The 15,235-nt window shown below is 41.1% G+C and overlaps 1 protein-coding gene across 1 annotated transcript; it reads left to right on the top strand.

The window, feature by feature from the left end:
- The first annotated feature begins 289 nt into the window (after window positions 1–289).
- AP1M1 (adaptor related protein complex 1 subunit mu 1) lies at window positions 290–8,748 on the top strand. The gene is made up of 12 exons (XM_010308087.2): window positions 290–428; window positions 1,090–1,246; window positions 1,629–1,696; window positions 2,262–2,392; window positions 2,633–2,780; window positions 3,175–3,301; window positions 3,682–3,824; window positions 4,662–4,733; window positions 5,025–5,183; window positions 5,823–5,948; window positions 6,151–6,226; window positions 6,818–8,748. The coding sequence occupies exons 1-12, from the start codon at window positions 387–389 to the stop codon at window positions 6,838–6,840; spliced, it is 1,272 nt and encodes a 423-aa protein (XP_010306389.1). The 5' UTR covers window positions 290–386; the 3' UTR covers window positions 6,841–8,748.
- The last annotated feature ends 6,487 nt before the right edge of the window (window positions 8,749–15,235 follow it).

Genomic DNA, 15,235 nt, shown 5'->3' on the forward strand with positions numbered 1-15,235 from the left:
TGCCTCTTGAACCCCAGTATCGCCCCTCTGGTGTGGCTGGTTGGGCCCCGGGGCTCCCACCTCAGCCTGCCCAAACCTACACCGTGGGCTGCGGCCCCTCGTCCCGGCGCCGTTAGCGTCCGGCCCCGCTCCCGGTGCTGTTTCAGCGCTGTGGGACCATCTCCCGGCGGGGAAAACGACCCCGGGGCAACCCACACCGGGACTATTTAATACTCGGCGAGTCAACGTGTTCTTCCGCTGCTGCGGCGGAGCCCTGCGCGAATCCCTCCCCCTCCAGCAGCCGGGCCTCGTTTCGTCACTTCCTGCCGGAAGTGCTGTGCGGGAACCGGAAGTTGGTGTGTCTGCGGCCGGGCGACACGGCGGCCCGGGCGGGAGGCGGTGGGGCGATGTCGGCCAGCGCCGTCTACGTGCTGGACCTGAAGGGGAAGGTGAGGCCCGGGCCGCGGCGCGGTCTCTGCGAGGCAGAAGTAGACGGGGGACGGGGGACCTCCCTCGCCTCGGGCTGCTGAGGGGGTCGGGCACGCCGCGGTCTGTGAGGGGGCCCGGGTTGGTGGGGCTCCCCCGGCCTCCTTGGGATCTGCAGGAGCCGCTTTCCCCTTCCCGGCCCGTCCTTGCTGCGAGCACGGTGTCACCTGGCACTGCGGGTCCGAGCTGTGACGGGGAGTTCTGGCCTGTATCTCCTCGCAGTTGCAGATGCTGAGGGAGGTGGCTGCTGGTAGCAGGGCCCTTGGGCATCCCACCTGGGTAATTAATCTCTGCCGTAATTGGAGGTGGTTTGTCTCAGGGGACTTGCGTGTTTTCTCATCTTAAAAGTGTTATTAGGGCATGTGCAGCAATAGGTGAAGAATAACTCTGGAAAATATTAATACATGACACTGCAATGAAAGATTAAGAATTGCATTCTAATCAGCAAAGTATTTTGGCATTGTGATTTGCGTTTATGGTGTGCACAGAGGCTAGAGTGAAGCTTGGTGACTTTTTTTAAAGTTACTTAAAGAGGTCTTCCAAATACCTTGTGTGTTGATTTTGCATGGTAACATCATCTCATGAAAGAGAAAAAATATAAGGACTTTGTTGCTCTCTTTGTAGGTTCTCATCTGTCGGAATTACCGTGGAGATGTGGACATGTCCGAGGTGGAGCATTTTATGCCAATCCTCATGGAAAAGGAAGAAGAGGGGACACTTTCTCCTATCCTAGCACACGGAGGAGTTCGTTTTATGTGGATCAAACATAACAACTTATATCGTATCCTTTGTACTGCAAATAGCTCGCATATGCTGATACGCCAAGTGCCACTATGTTATTTTCGTTGTTTGTATCTAAGCGCAAACCTAGAAAATGAGTGAAGTGACATAAGGAGGCTCTATTAAATAAAGTCGTTTTATGCTTTGCGTAGTGTCACATGCACCACCAGCATAGGGTGCAGAAAACTGTTAATATTAGTTTTACTCTAATAAATTATTTCCTGAATGTTTATCTTCGTATCTCATTGGGCCAGGAGTACTGTTAATTAACTCTTAGGGTTTTTTGGCCAACTCCAATTGCCTAAAGGCTTTTAAAAATGCACTTAGTAAACACTTTTTTGAGTGGTGACTCTGAATGCACGTTCCTGAACATCCTTTATCAGTTGTTGCAACTTCTAAGAAAAATGCTTGTGTATCACTGGTATTTTCATTTTTATATAAAGTAGTTCAGGTGAGTATGACATTTCAGAAGTAACCTCCATCTTCTTTTCTGTTCAATCTAAATAGAAGTGCATAGAGCTTTTGTGTTTTTAAAGAACTCTACGGTAATAGCATTTTTACTTTATATTTGATTATTTTATAGAACTATCTTCCTAACCACTAATAATGGAATTGATATTTTGTAGCTGTGTAGGCAAAGGATGTGACACAATGCTGTAAGTAGTTGCACAAGACCTGAGAACACAGAGGAGAATTGTGAACTTGATGCATGAGTAGTGGCATATCATATAGATTCTATGTTTGGTTCATCTGTACCTGGCATGAAAAATATTTTCTCCAGAACAAATATTTTTCATAATAATTAAGAGTTGCATCTAGGATTCTCTAGCTCTCTTTTAATTGAGGTGGGTTTCCTGAGGCTAATCTTCTGAACAGAATGCTGTTTGTGAATTATGGGGTTTGGTTTGGGGCTTTTTAAAAATTATTATTTTAGATGCAAGGATACATTCTGAATGTGCTGTACTTCCTCAGTTAATGTCCTCCTTCTTCCCCTCCCTCCTGTCATTTTGTTTCAGGTTTTTTCTGAGTATTTCAAGGAGTTGGAAGAAGAGAGCATTAGGGATAATTTTGTTATTATTTATGAGTTGTTAGATGAGCTTATGGATTTTGGTTATCCACAAACCACTGATAGTAAAATTTTACAAGAGTAAGTATTATTCTCCATCACTTAGAATGACAAACTCCTTGGAAAGTTTTGAGCATTCTTTCATATGCGAATAAATATTTTGGCTTGGTTTAGTTATAAAAAAAAAAAAAAGCTTGATAAAGTGTAGCTTAGTAGTATCAAACTTCTATTTGTTGCTGATGTGAATCGGACATTAAAGGTGCTTCAAAAGTTGCAAAGTATAATTTTCATTTTTTTCATGCCAATTATGTGGCTGTAAAGGTACATCACTCAGGAAGGTCACAAACTTGAAACTGGAGCTCCACGTCCGCCTGCCACTGTTACAAATGCTGTTTCGTGGAGATCGGAAGGGATAAAATACAGGAAAAATGAAGTGTTCCTGGATGTTATAGAGTCTGTTAACCTTTTGGTGGGTACTTTTAACTTTTAATGAGAATTATAATAGGAAGTGTTGAAAAGGGCTTATTGTCTGAAAACCTGCGAGGGTACAATAGAAAGTCAGACTAACTGTGACTGGTGTACTGTGGTGCTCAAAACAATGTCAGTCATTAAGACTGAGTACCCGTAAGGATATCCACTAGACAAATAATGCTTTACTTGGATGTATTGCTGATTTCTGAGATGTCTTCTCCTCCTCCATCTGTGCCCATGACCTCCCTGACCTAATTGTACTCTACTGGATTAATTTATCAGGAGAAAGACATATAAGAAAACTTGGGACATGGGGATGGGGTGGGAGTGTTGTTTGATGTCACAACATAGCACATCAGAGCAGTCTTATCTTTCTTTTCATTTTTGTTCAGGTCAGTGCCAATGGAAACGTATTACGGAGTGAGATAGTTGGATCCATTAAAATGCGAGTCTTTCTCTCGGGAATGCCAGAGCTGCGCCTTGGTTTAAATGACAAAGTTCTCTTTGATAATACAGGCCGTGAGTATTTCGGTGATATCTCGGTAATCGTGAAAGATGTTATCTGAAGTCTTAGGTTTTGGGATGCTTGAGGTTCAGCTGAAAGGATTTGTTCTGAGATGACAGAAATAATCCCTTTATCAGTGTAGAAAAACACATTAGGTCTTGTGTGACAATACCAAGCAAAGATGGAATGCCATGGTAATGCATGGTAACCATCTAGGCTCCCTCATCTCTTTTTTTCATTGGGACTTCTGTAGTGCTAAAAACCTATAGCAAAGCTACAGAAAATATTGGCTAAAAGGGAGAAATGTCACCGGACAGCTGCTTTGTGTGTAACTGGCTGTGATGAGACTTTGGACATAATTGGTGTAGCATCTTAAATGTGTGTTTTCTGCTAGGTGGCAAAAGTAAATCAGTAGAACTGGAAGATGTAAAGTTTCACCAGTGCGTTCGTCTCTCTCGCTTTGAAAACGACAGGACGATTTCTTTCATTCCGCCTGATGGAGAGTTTGAACTCATGTCATATCGTCTTAATACCCATGTAAGTCTGGATGTATGGATCTAGACTATAGGATTTAATTATATGAGATTGTTTTAGATTGTAGGCAAAATTGCTAATGGCTTTCTCTTAATTGGTTTAGTTTTTCTTAAGGTACGGGGAGCATAGGCGTTTTCAAGTCAACCGTTATTAGCAAAGCTTTGTGCTCTGTTTTTGGAGGAAGTAAGAATGAGTTTAGAAATAACTTGGCAATAAGCCTGTGTCTTTCTGACTATTGAAACTGCTTCTGAAATACCGTTCCTGTGATGACTTTTTAAGCTAACTATGTGATGAAATGTCAGTATAGCAATTCATTGTGCTTGACAACAACAGTATTTGTCATTCAATTTTAGTAGAGTACGCTAGCCACAGTAGTAAGGATAAGCTTTCCTTTCAGAAAAGGAAAAATTCAATATAGAGAAAGTCTATAGTATGCAACTATGACAGGAGACAAGAAATGAAAAATTTAGTGTGGTTTTTTTTTTTATTTTAAGGGCAGTAGTTTGAATTATTTTTAGGGCTTCTCATAGTTTAGTCCTTAGTGTGTTAAATGATGAAATATTTTGGAATGCAAGTGTTTGTATTAGGGATAACATATATAGACATACCTTTTAAGCCTGTAATTCTTGCAACACTTGGACATTGGTATATCAATGCTTACTCATTTGTATAATTGTTTTTTTGGTAAAATAAAACCAACAACTTGTTTGTCATTTTGAATACCACAGACTTTCTGTTTTCTGTAGGGCTCACGTGTTGAGTGTAGCTTTATGGGGAAGCAACATTTTCATGACCATGTCAAAGTAAAACCTACAGCTGTTAAGTGTTTTTCCCCCTTAGGTAAAACCACTGATCTGGATTGAGTCTGTGATAGAAAAACATTCCCACAGCCGCATCGAGTACATGATCAAGGTCAGAAGTTCTAAAATAATTATGGCTAATTTTAGCCTCCTCCTTCATTTGTTTTCAAAGCTTGCCCAGCAGCATGTGCTTTTTTGTGCAAGTATTTAGTGTTTCTGTGTGACGTGCATCTTTATGAAAACTTCACTTGTAAGTTACGACCTCTGTGTTACAATTCTGTTTCTTAGTCTGTAGATTGAGATGGAGGGGAATTGTATGTCTTACAGCTCTCTGAACTCACTAGCATAATGGAAATATTTAGAGGCCTGCTTTTCTGATTCTTTTTTTTTTTTTCTTCTTTAGGCAAAAAGTCAATTTAAGCGTAGATCAACTGCCAACAATGTGGAGATTCACATTCCAGTTCCAAATGATGCGGACTCGCCAAAGTTTAAAACCACTGTTGGAAGTGTCAAATGGGTTCCAGAGAACAGTGAAATTGTCTGGTCCATTAAATCTTTTCCAGTAAGTATTATTTTTAGTCTTATCGCTTATAGTAACTTGAAGTTACTGTTTTATGACTGTTCAGACTCTGCCTAAAGCAAATTCTAGTAGTATCAGACAAGAAGTACTAGCCTCTCCTTCTCCCATGAATGAAGGATTGGAACTTGCTAATTGATGTTTAAGAGACTATTTATATTTGTTTAACTGGGATAATTTTTCAGAACTGGGTTAGAGAGCAGATTTGTGAGCGCTGGCTGTGGATGGTGTAATGCCTTGGCCTACATTTAGCAGCAGCTGTTTTAGTTTGTCAGACTGTGCTTCTTGGGTGGTTCCATGAGCATGAGCTCTTTCAAATGTTAATGGTGTGGCAGTACAACTGCCTGTCACCGCTTAATCAGAATGGTCAGCGGCACCGTTCTCTTTTTGAGTATGAGGCTGGAAGAAAATGAATTATGCCTCAGGCTGGTCCGAGTTTGATCTGCATCTTTTAAAAAAAAAATCATTTCAAAATAAAAACAAGTGCTTGCTTTTAAGCCCCAGAGAAGAGCTCTAATGGAGTTCAGCAATTTGACCTTAAGACAGCCACTTGTATTGTTGCAAGTTTGTTTGGTTTTTTTTACTTTTGTTTCAAGAAAAAAAAAATCTGTCCCTTTTGGGTAGGGTGGAAAAGAATACCTGATGAGAGCTCACTTTGGACTTCCAAGTGTTGAAGCTGAAGATAAGGAAGGAAAACCTCCCATTAGTGTAAAGTTTGAGATTCCGTATTTCACCACTTCAGGAATCCAGGTTAGTAGTTGAAAATAGAAATACTGGCAGGTTAATATGCTAGACTCTTAACACATAGGTTTTTCTCATCTTCTTGATGATTCCTGTTCTGTGTTATCCATAAAACACATTTTTGACCAAAAAAAAATGTCTTTTTCTTTTTTGCTGAACGCTGCTTGGCTGACATGAGAAACTTTTATTTCTTAGTAATCTTTTTTTCCAGGTTCGCTACTTAAAGATAATCGAGAAGAGTGGCTATCAGGCTCTCCCATGGGTTCGTTACATTACCCAGAATGGAGGTAAATGGAAGGCAATAGTCTGTAGGCTAATCTCCAGCTTGCATGTTTTGTTTCTCTAGCATACACCTACAAATTGAAACACAAAAACAGCTTGCTCATGTTCTTCAGTATTAAACTATACTGTTTAGATACATGTTAGATTAAGGTATATTGCTTTTTCCAATCGTCTTTTGTTGGTGTCTTAATGAAGGGCACAATGGGATAGCTCAGTAATGCTGTTCAAGTATTTTGTAATTAAGCTGGGATTGGGTGAGATTTTTGGAATATAAAAAGAAATTGCATATGCATATCATTCTGCCAGCTTTAAGATATCTAAGATACTGTCTACTAAAAGATACTAGATCATAAAAGCAGAGGGTTTTTTTGGTTTTTGCTTTTTGTTCTTTTTGCTAATTAACTTTTTTCCTGGCTTGGAAGCATGACTGCCTGCAATTACCTTAATCACTTTAGAGCCCATTTTCATGGCAGTTCCACACAAAGATTTGGGTTTATTTTATATTGCTTCATCTTGATATACTGATCGGCTTTACTACCTTCAGTGAGGCAACTTACTAAAACTGGGGTTTTGGATTTTTTTCCCCCCCTTTACAGACTACCAGCTTCGAACACAGTAAAACACCTCGCAAGCACCACAGACAACAGAACTTCAGACCTAGAATTTGTTTGCAGAAGCTTCTGTGGTACTGAGAGCTGTGAATGTTGTTGCCAAGGGTCTTGTTTCTGCAATCGTGGATTGGCAGGAGAAAGATTGGAAATTTACTGTTTTCAATAATGTGTTTGAGCATTTGAACCATTAGTATTGATTGTGTGAATATTTATTTCATTCTTAGAACATGCTGATCTTGCTGCTAAATGCTAATTACATTAGGAGTAGCAGTTACCTTGCGGAGCCAGGAATACAGACTGAACCTTGAGAATGTCTTGTCAAAGCCTTGTCCGTTACATTCACAGAGTTTCTCGTATTTTAGGATCTCTAAAGACATTGGCAGCATTATGCTACAAATTAGGGAGACAATTGTGCAATTAAATGACTGCTGAACACTTACTTGTATTTAGCCCGAGGTATTTATTTTTTTTCTGGGCATATGGGTGCCTTAACTCATTCAAAGCTCTGTTAACTTATAAAAAATTTACGGAATATGAGTTAATACTATCTGAAGTCCAAAAATATTATTTGTTCTTTTTGCATGGTTTCAAACCAATTAATCTGACAGAACAACTTCAAGTGAGAGGTTTGGAAACACAAATATGGGTGCGTTAAAGACTAGTTAACTGAGAACAAGAGATCACAGAAGTAAATGTCTATGGGAACATCTCGGTGGAAGCATGATGATTGCTACTTCAAGTTAGTTGAAATGCAGACTGAAGAGTTTCAACCCTGTGATAACCCTAGGGCATGAAAACCCTATGCCAATTGACTAATATTTGCTCTTTTTTTTTTTTTAATTTCTATTCGTAAAACAAGTTCAAAACAGTAATATGTAGGCATAAGACCTTAGATTAATTATTAAAAAAAAAGACCAAAACCATTTTGGAGACGACAAAATTTGGTAGGAAGATTAGGGGGTTTTATTATTATTTTTCCAGATAATAGTAACATACTTCAACCTCTTCCTGAAAATTGATTGTTGTTTATGAAGAGGCTGATAAAAATACAGTTGCCATCTTTCTTCCAGCTCGCCTTTGTGTTAATTTCGGGCAAATATTTCTCTTTTTTGCTATAGTTTGCTAGAATTGTTTAACTTTGTTTGCCCTAAGGGGGAGATGCTTTCTTTCTCAGTCTTTTCTGTTTGTAAACAACTATTACTATAACTTCCTGGCAGAATGGATAACAGTTCGGAATGTTAGACTCAAAGGTATTATTTTGTTTTACATGCCATTTCATTTTTTTCTGAGAAGCTACGATTGGCATGGGTGTACATAGTTATTTTGATTTTTTTCAGAAAAATTTTGACGGTTATCAGTATTTTCTTTAAACAATTTTTAGAATGTTTTGGTTTGAATTTAGTACTCCTGACAGGCTAAATTTAAACCCTTAAAGCCTAAATATATGTCCGCAAACATGACATAATACACTGTGTGCAAGGTTCTCCACGCCGTTCTGTTGACAGTCCTTGACTTTCCCACAAGACTGAGAAGATATTTCAGTCCTTGTCCCCACTAAATCCTTGTAGATGAGATATCTAGATATATCTGTGTATACAGTATATACTATAAGCAAAAAAAATCAACAAAATTCCCCTGAGATGCAGCTGCTGTAACGATACAGGAAGATCTGCCTTGGAAAGGACTGATATCGGAAGGTATCTAGGCAATAACCAGACAGCTGGTTGGCCAACGGTAGGTGTGGACGTGTATATTCTGGAGTAAGGTTACTGTATTTGTCACCCAACAAGCTTGATGTTGAAACAAATTAAATCGTCTTGTTCAAGATTTTGGTTCCACTACTCATTCTCATTTGAACAATTACGCTTATGACTGGACTAAACATTTTTATATTAAAACTGTAACTGGTTGACAAATGGCTTTCTGATGAGTCTATTCTTCAAAGTGTTTGCTTTAATTATTTGCCTGTAAAAACTGACCCTCAACAGCTTCATATTTGGACACAATTTGACTCTGTTTTGATGATGGGGCATCAGCCGTGCTTGTCGAGGAAGTAATAAAGTGCAAAAAGTCCTTTCTGAAGCAGTTGCACCTCACTCGCTCTTTCTTCAGTATGATCTACAGCAAGTTGTAGCCTCTAAGAGTACACTCAGCTGTTCTGATACGAGGCCTGGATAAGTGGAACTGAACTCATAAAAGCTGAAAGTACTCATATTCCCTGATTTGTTTACCAACTTCTGACAAAATTTTTGCTTTTCTGTTGTTCTCTGCAAAATTTGCACATGTACCATAAAATTAATGCTCATTAGCACCCTCTATTTCAGAAAGCAACAAAACCCAAACCACCTCTTCATCCATTCATTGTCGAAATGTAGGGTCCCTCTGTACTCACCCAGGCATAAAGGCAGTAAGAGGTTACTCGATCACTAGCTCTTGTAAGGAGTAACACTTCTTTTATGTAAGTTTTGTTCTTGCAGCAACTGCTAAATCTTACCTTGGTGGCCTCTGTTCCCTGCTTAATGTGGAAAAATGTAAATTTGATGGTCTGTCACTATGCTACAGATGAGCACCTGCTATAAAGTACTTTTAAAAGACAATTTGCATAATTCAAATAAGCAGTAAAATGTCTCATTTGTGTTTTCAGATCGGCGTGGTTTCATAGCTCTGTTACCTGGAATTTGGAACATTAAGACTAAACTCAAGTGGCTCTGAAAACACGTCTGTTCCTAATACTAAGTCAGCAATGTTGAAATATTCATCACAGTCGTCTTTAGTCGTCTTTTTGTAATAAGCTGGGAAGCAGCCTAGTTTTTCTCAGCAAGCTGAGGTGTGTTTGCCCTGCTCTATCCTTAAGACAGACTGCTGGCTCTGAGTATTTCCACAGCAGGAAGCATTCCCCCCTCTCCTCCTCCCCAGGAATGCAAAACTAACCTCATCTACGCGTTATTTCATTGCTAACTGATTAGATAGCTGTTCCTCAAGGTGCGTCAGAGTGGAGTAAACAGGTATTTCACTTCCTGTCGTGGTGTGTGTGTAACTGATATCTTGGCTTTCTTAGAATGAAAGGTTGCAACTACTAGGCCTTTTTTTTTTTTTTTTTTTTCCTCCTCCACTGCCAGCTCTGCCGGTAGATGGCATTCTGAGCATGCCACATACTCCCCTTTAATTATCAGAAAGTTGTATGCTCAAACAGAATGTACAAAGTGTGCACTTTGATTTGGAAGGTACAGCTATTTTAGTACCTCTGAGTTCATAAAAAAAAATTTAATTTTTTTTTCAGTCTTATGCAGTATGATTTTTGAAGTTCACCAACTTCCTCCTCAATTTAGTTTGACAGTTTTCTCTTAACGTTCTTATTTCTGTTACTCTGGCGTGGCTGACAATGGCAATACTGCGAAACAGAGCAGAGGGCATCAGCGCAAAGGCGATGGAGGAGCCGCTCTGCGGTGCTGCAGAAGCAGCTACACGGAGTTGTACGCTGGTGGCAGTGGACGTTGCTGGGTCGCAAATTAAGACCCAGCTGGGGGTCTGGAAGCTCCTGTTTGATACAACATAGTGGGGAGAGTATCCCTTTTTTCCTTTTTTTCTTTTTTCCATTTCATTACCTCTGGAGAAAACTGGCTTTGTCTTGATAAAAGAAGCCAGAACCTCCTCCCAATCAAATAGAATGGGTGCTTTAGAAAAGCTCCGTCCCACCTCTGACTTCAGCTGGAGTGGGTCTTTGGTTGTTTTCTTTCACGTGTTTCTACTCTTCCTTCCTTATTGCCATCCTTTTATGCCTGTATGCTGTTTGGGCTGTTTGTATTTGCTTCTTGACTTTACTCTGAGCTGGTTTTGTCTATAAAACATTCTCATGTATAAAGAGAAACAGTAAGACTTTATCCATAGTGGGTTTGTCGCCACTTAGGAGGTTGTACCTGTTTATTTCTGACTTATATTCTGTGACAAGAAATGGGCTAAGCCTTGGCACCTCTATCTTGTGCCCAATGCAGTGTGTTGCAATTCGTTCAGCGCTTCCCCCGCCGCCGCCGTCGTCCCCCCCCCGTGGTTGACACCCACTGCTGTTTGTAATTTCAGCAGCCCTGGCACCGCGAGCGTTGATGGCCTTGCAGAAAATAGCGTCAGAGAGCAAAGTTAAGGGACAATATGAATAATCTTAATTGCTATGGTAATTAATTTTACTAGAATGTCATTTATCCTACAGGAGAAGTTGTACTGAAATCACGAACGATCGTAAACCTTTCTTTCCACTGAATTTTGTGCAATCCGGAGTGTCGTACAAGTCATGCCCTCCCTACACACAGATAAAACTTGTTTCTCTTGTAGTTAGGGCACATTGTCTTGACTCAGCGTTTATGAAAGCGCAGTTAGTCACATCTCTCGCTGCAGTCAGATGCAGGAGCTTCCCTTTTGTAGTTATTTCACTCTGTTATTAGCGTATTAGTTAAAGACTTTGGGTCCTTCTGTGTTTCCTCCCTTCCCGGGGCTGGCGAACCGGGCTGTGACTTTGATCGCTGGCTTTGGCAGCGCAGGGGCTGTGTGCGGATCATGGCCAGCTCTGGCTGTGGGCTCTTCACAACGTGACCGTTGCTCTGGGCAGCGGCGCGTCCAGCTCTGTTCCTTGTGCACTGGTTCCTAAACAGAAAAACGTAATATGTTTTTAAAGGTAGGAGTTGTAGCTAAACTCAGTTCCGTGTTTGTTCTCCTGAAAATGAAGGATCCTTGTTTTGTTAGGACGTGTTCTGGGCTAAGTTCCCAGGACCTTGGTGCAAACAGCCATCTGAAATGGAGATCGTCGATAGCCCTGCAAAATCAATGGCATCACACGGGAAGATTAAAGCCACTTTTCCTACTTCAGCTGTTCTGCCGCTTTGTGGTTGTTGGCAGACTGGTCGAACCAGAGGATTTGGATAATTTTGAGTTTAATATCAGAAATTATGCCTAGGTTAACCTTACGCCCTCTCCCTCCTTCCTCTTTTCCTTCCCCCTCGAAGCTGCCAGCGTCTCTTCGTGCTCCTTCTGGTCTCGTCACTGCCCTGGCAGTTGCAGCGTTGCACTGATGCAACTTTGTTGTGCTGTAGGTAGAATTACTCTGGGTTACTCTCAAAAACTTACGGACTAGAACCTGGAGCCTCTGAGTTCATTTGCAGGCTGATGGTCAAATAAATAAGCAGAAACAGGCCTGAATCGAATGATCAGCAACGTGAAGAACAAGACGCTCCCCAAGTCAGCGTGCTGGGCTATGGCCCGTTCTGGAGAAAGTTTTGTAGGCTTAGTTCAAATCTTGGCTGTGGATTTGTACCTTGGATCAAAGTTTTGTTGCAGGCCCTTCTCCAATATAAAGCAAAGAAATGTAAAACAACAAATATCTAGTGAAATCCAAACACAATCTGCTCTATGTTATGCTACAAAAATGAATGAACTCTGCCTCCCACCCTCTCCCACTGTGACTTGCTGTGAATAAGCACCGCTCAAAGGAAACTATCGCAAGAAGTTCTGCCTCTTTCCAGCAGGAATAACAATTGAGCAAGGAAAAACGCTGACTAGTTTTATCTCCGCTCTTCCAGTTAGGCAGGGATAGGTGAAGAGCGTTGAAAGGACTCACTCTTAGCACAGAACTAAAGCCCAAACATCCAGTTATAAGGCTTTAAAAGTGTCCTGCGTAAGGAACGTCCTGTTCCTGATTTGAGACTCGCTTAGACCATCTGGAGCAGCATGGTTGTTGCACCACGGATTCTGAAGGACAGGAGACTATCTAGGGAAATCAGGCAGACTGGGCTAAATCGAGAAATCTGTTATTTCTGCATTTCAGGCTGCTGGGTTACAAGTCATTGATGGACCTGTCGGATGGCAAGGAAGGCTCCGCAGAGTGACTCCTTCCCGGCAGGCTCTGGATTGCGCTGCTGGGAAACCAGGGGTCGAGCCTGTACTCCAAAATCAGAGAGAGAGGGCGAAGCTCACTCTGGGTTTTTCCACTTTAAGCCTTAAGTGCTTGTAGAAGCTGCTGGTTCCTACCCATGTTCTAGTGTGTGGAAATGTGCTCCTGCACCAGCAGGGAACGAGGAATTTGAGGTTCCCAGGAAGTCCAGGAGAGAGCAGAGGTAGTGGGTTTCTCGTCGTATCAAGATTGAGGGAGTTTTGCCATAAGGGTTTTCTGAGTGGGCTGGCAAATACCTGTTGGGTGTCAGGTAGGAGATCTCAACTGTACTTTAGAAAGAGACAGTTAAGAGGTAATAAAATACCCAAATTCAGCTGGGGTTTTATATTTTCAGGAAGTTCTTCCTCAGATCTCCTGGAGTGCTGCATACCGGTGACTGCTGCGGTCTAGCCAAGGAGATGCAACAAAGCTACACAGACAGGAAGAGTTTGAAGGGAATTCGGTGTAAAAGTTGGAGAAAAAGCTTGGGGGAAAGGATATGAATGAGATCTGTTTAGAAACGCCAACATTATAAACAAATGAAATCTGCTTTTTAATCTTCAAACGTAAAAAAACAGTCTATAAAGTTGAAAAGAAATATGTTTAAAATTGACAAAAGAAAATACCGCAGTGTAAAATTCCACCTTTTCACTGTATTTGTTTAGAAAAGAACTTATCAGTCAAGCGCTGCCCCATGCCAGAGGTAGGAACCCTTTGCTCACAGAGCTGAGCTCTCCTCTGTGTTCCAGCCACCTCTAATTACTCCCTGGCCAATAGCGAGCGCATGGCTTCAGAACGAGCGTTTATTTTCTTTCTTGCTTATTTATTAAAACAAAAGCACAAGACAGAACGCTTCTACGTGTCGTGAACTCTACAATTGTTAAAGTTTCCGAGAGGTCACAAGGGTCCCAGATAACATGAGCAGCTAAGTGCTATGTTGTCCTTTTGTGTTATCAACAGGAAACATCTTTACCAGCACAGGAACTACAGCTTTGTAATTGGCCTGGTGCAAGAACATGACAGTGTTTTCTCATCCTATCAGGACTCGGATATTTTGGGAGCTGGTATATAAAGCTCACAGCACACAGTGTCTTTTGGCCATTAGGAACAGGTTCATGTCAGAAATCAGTGTGCTTTGCTATTTTAGTAGTTGCTATAGTTGCAGCATGAATGATTTTTCCTTGCCCTGCACGGTTCAGGGTGGTATTTCGTTACAGTTCATACGTATATTTTTAATATTTGAGTGCAGATGGACATATTTAAGGTGATTAACATGGTGATATAAGTCTTATAAAGAAGCCTTTAGCAAATAAACAACGAATCCATAAATCATATCGATGCGGGCCTTGTTTAGCTTTCATTAACTACTCGCAGACTTCTATGGTGCAGGATTGAGCTCTATCCAAGCAAATTTCAGATTCACTAGATGATAAAATGTTATATTTGGGCTCTGAAATAAGAAGCGTTCCTTGCGCTGAATGACCTATGTGTTGAAAGGCACAGCCCTTCTGCCTCATGCAGTTAATGGTAAAAAAAAAAGTCCAGTATCATCTATAACTAGTGTTAGATCAGAGCAAATAGCATTTAAATGGAGCTGTAAAGAGCAGACCTGGAAGGGGGCCAATATTGCAATTAATATTCTGTGCAGAATTAACCCACTCGCTGATTATAGCAAACCATTCGGACCATTTGATAAAGCTGGAGTGGGTTTTTTTCCATAGTTGCCGTCACCCTTACGATCCAAAGTAACTGTAACTACCAAGAAGGAAAAACGACAACAAACCCCAGCACAATGATAGCCCAAAATTTGTCCTAAAAAGTGCATAATGAAAAATTATAATAGCTGGAGGTTCATTTTAATTCTTCAGAATAAACAACGCTACACAAACTTTACTGCACTCATCTATGGTTGCCTTTATGGAATTCCCAAAGTCAGATTTTTCTAATTTCCACTCTTAGAATTTTTCTTAAACATCCCTGAACTTCAGAAATCAATGTTATTTCTATGTAGCAATTCTTCGGTAGAGATGAGTGAAGGGATCATTGTGTTAGTGCTAAAACTGACCTCTACCATGAGGAAAGTCAGGATTTTGTTTTCTGTTTTCTGTTTCAGAAAAGAAAAGCTCAGCAGTTTGCAGGCTCGTTTCGGCACTCGATTGGTCACACACAGTTCCTTTGACACAACGCAGCATCCCCTCGCCGATGCCGGTCCGTGCCGCACCTGCATGGGCAGTGCTGTCCCAAAAACCTCCTGACATCTCTGGGCAAAGCCCGAGCCGCGCTGTGAGAGCCAGGGAGCTGCAGCGCTCAAACAGCTCGGGGTTGCTGTGCAAAATTGTGTCCCCAAATTTATCTAACCGCGTATTGTGTCAAATACCAAAAATATCAGGGGCTGATGACAACTGGAGTTATTTCTGAGGGACTGACACAGTGCATAGATGAGGCACTGTAAGAGCTTTTTTCCTCCCTCTTGCTCAGTCCTGCAA

Source organism: Balearica regulorum, chromosome 26 (assembly GCF_011004875.1).
Source record: "Balearica regulorum gibbericeps isolate bBalReg1 chromosome 26, bBalReg1.pri, whole genome shotgun sequence".
Classification (NCBI taxonomy): domain Eukaryota; kingdom Metazoa; phylum Chordata; class Aves; order Gruiformes; family Gruidae; genus Balearica; species Balearica regulorum.

Excerpts from the sequence above, each read along its gene's own strand:
- AP1M1 (XM_010308087.2), top strand. The coding sequence starts at position 387 with ATGTCGGCCAGCGCCGTCTACGTGCTGGACCTGAAGGGGAAG. Across the intron at positions 1,247-1,628 it reads CAAACATAACAACTTATATC|TTGTTGCAACTTCTAAGAAA; the intron begins GTATCCTTTGTA and ends ATCCTTTATCAG. Across the intron at positions 4,734-5,024 it reads GCATCGAGTACATGATCAAG|GCAAAAAGTCAATTTAAGCG; the intron begins GTCAGAAGTTCT and ends TTTCTTCTTTAG.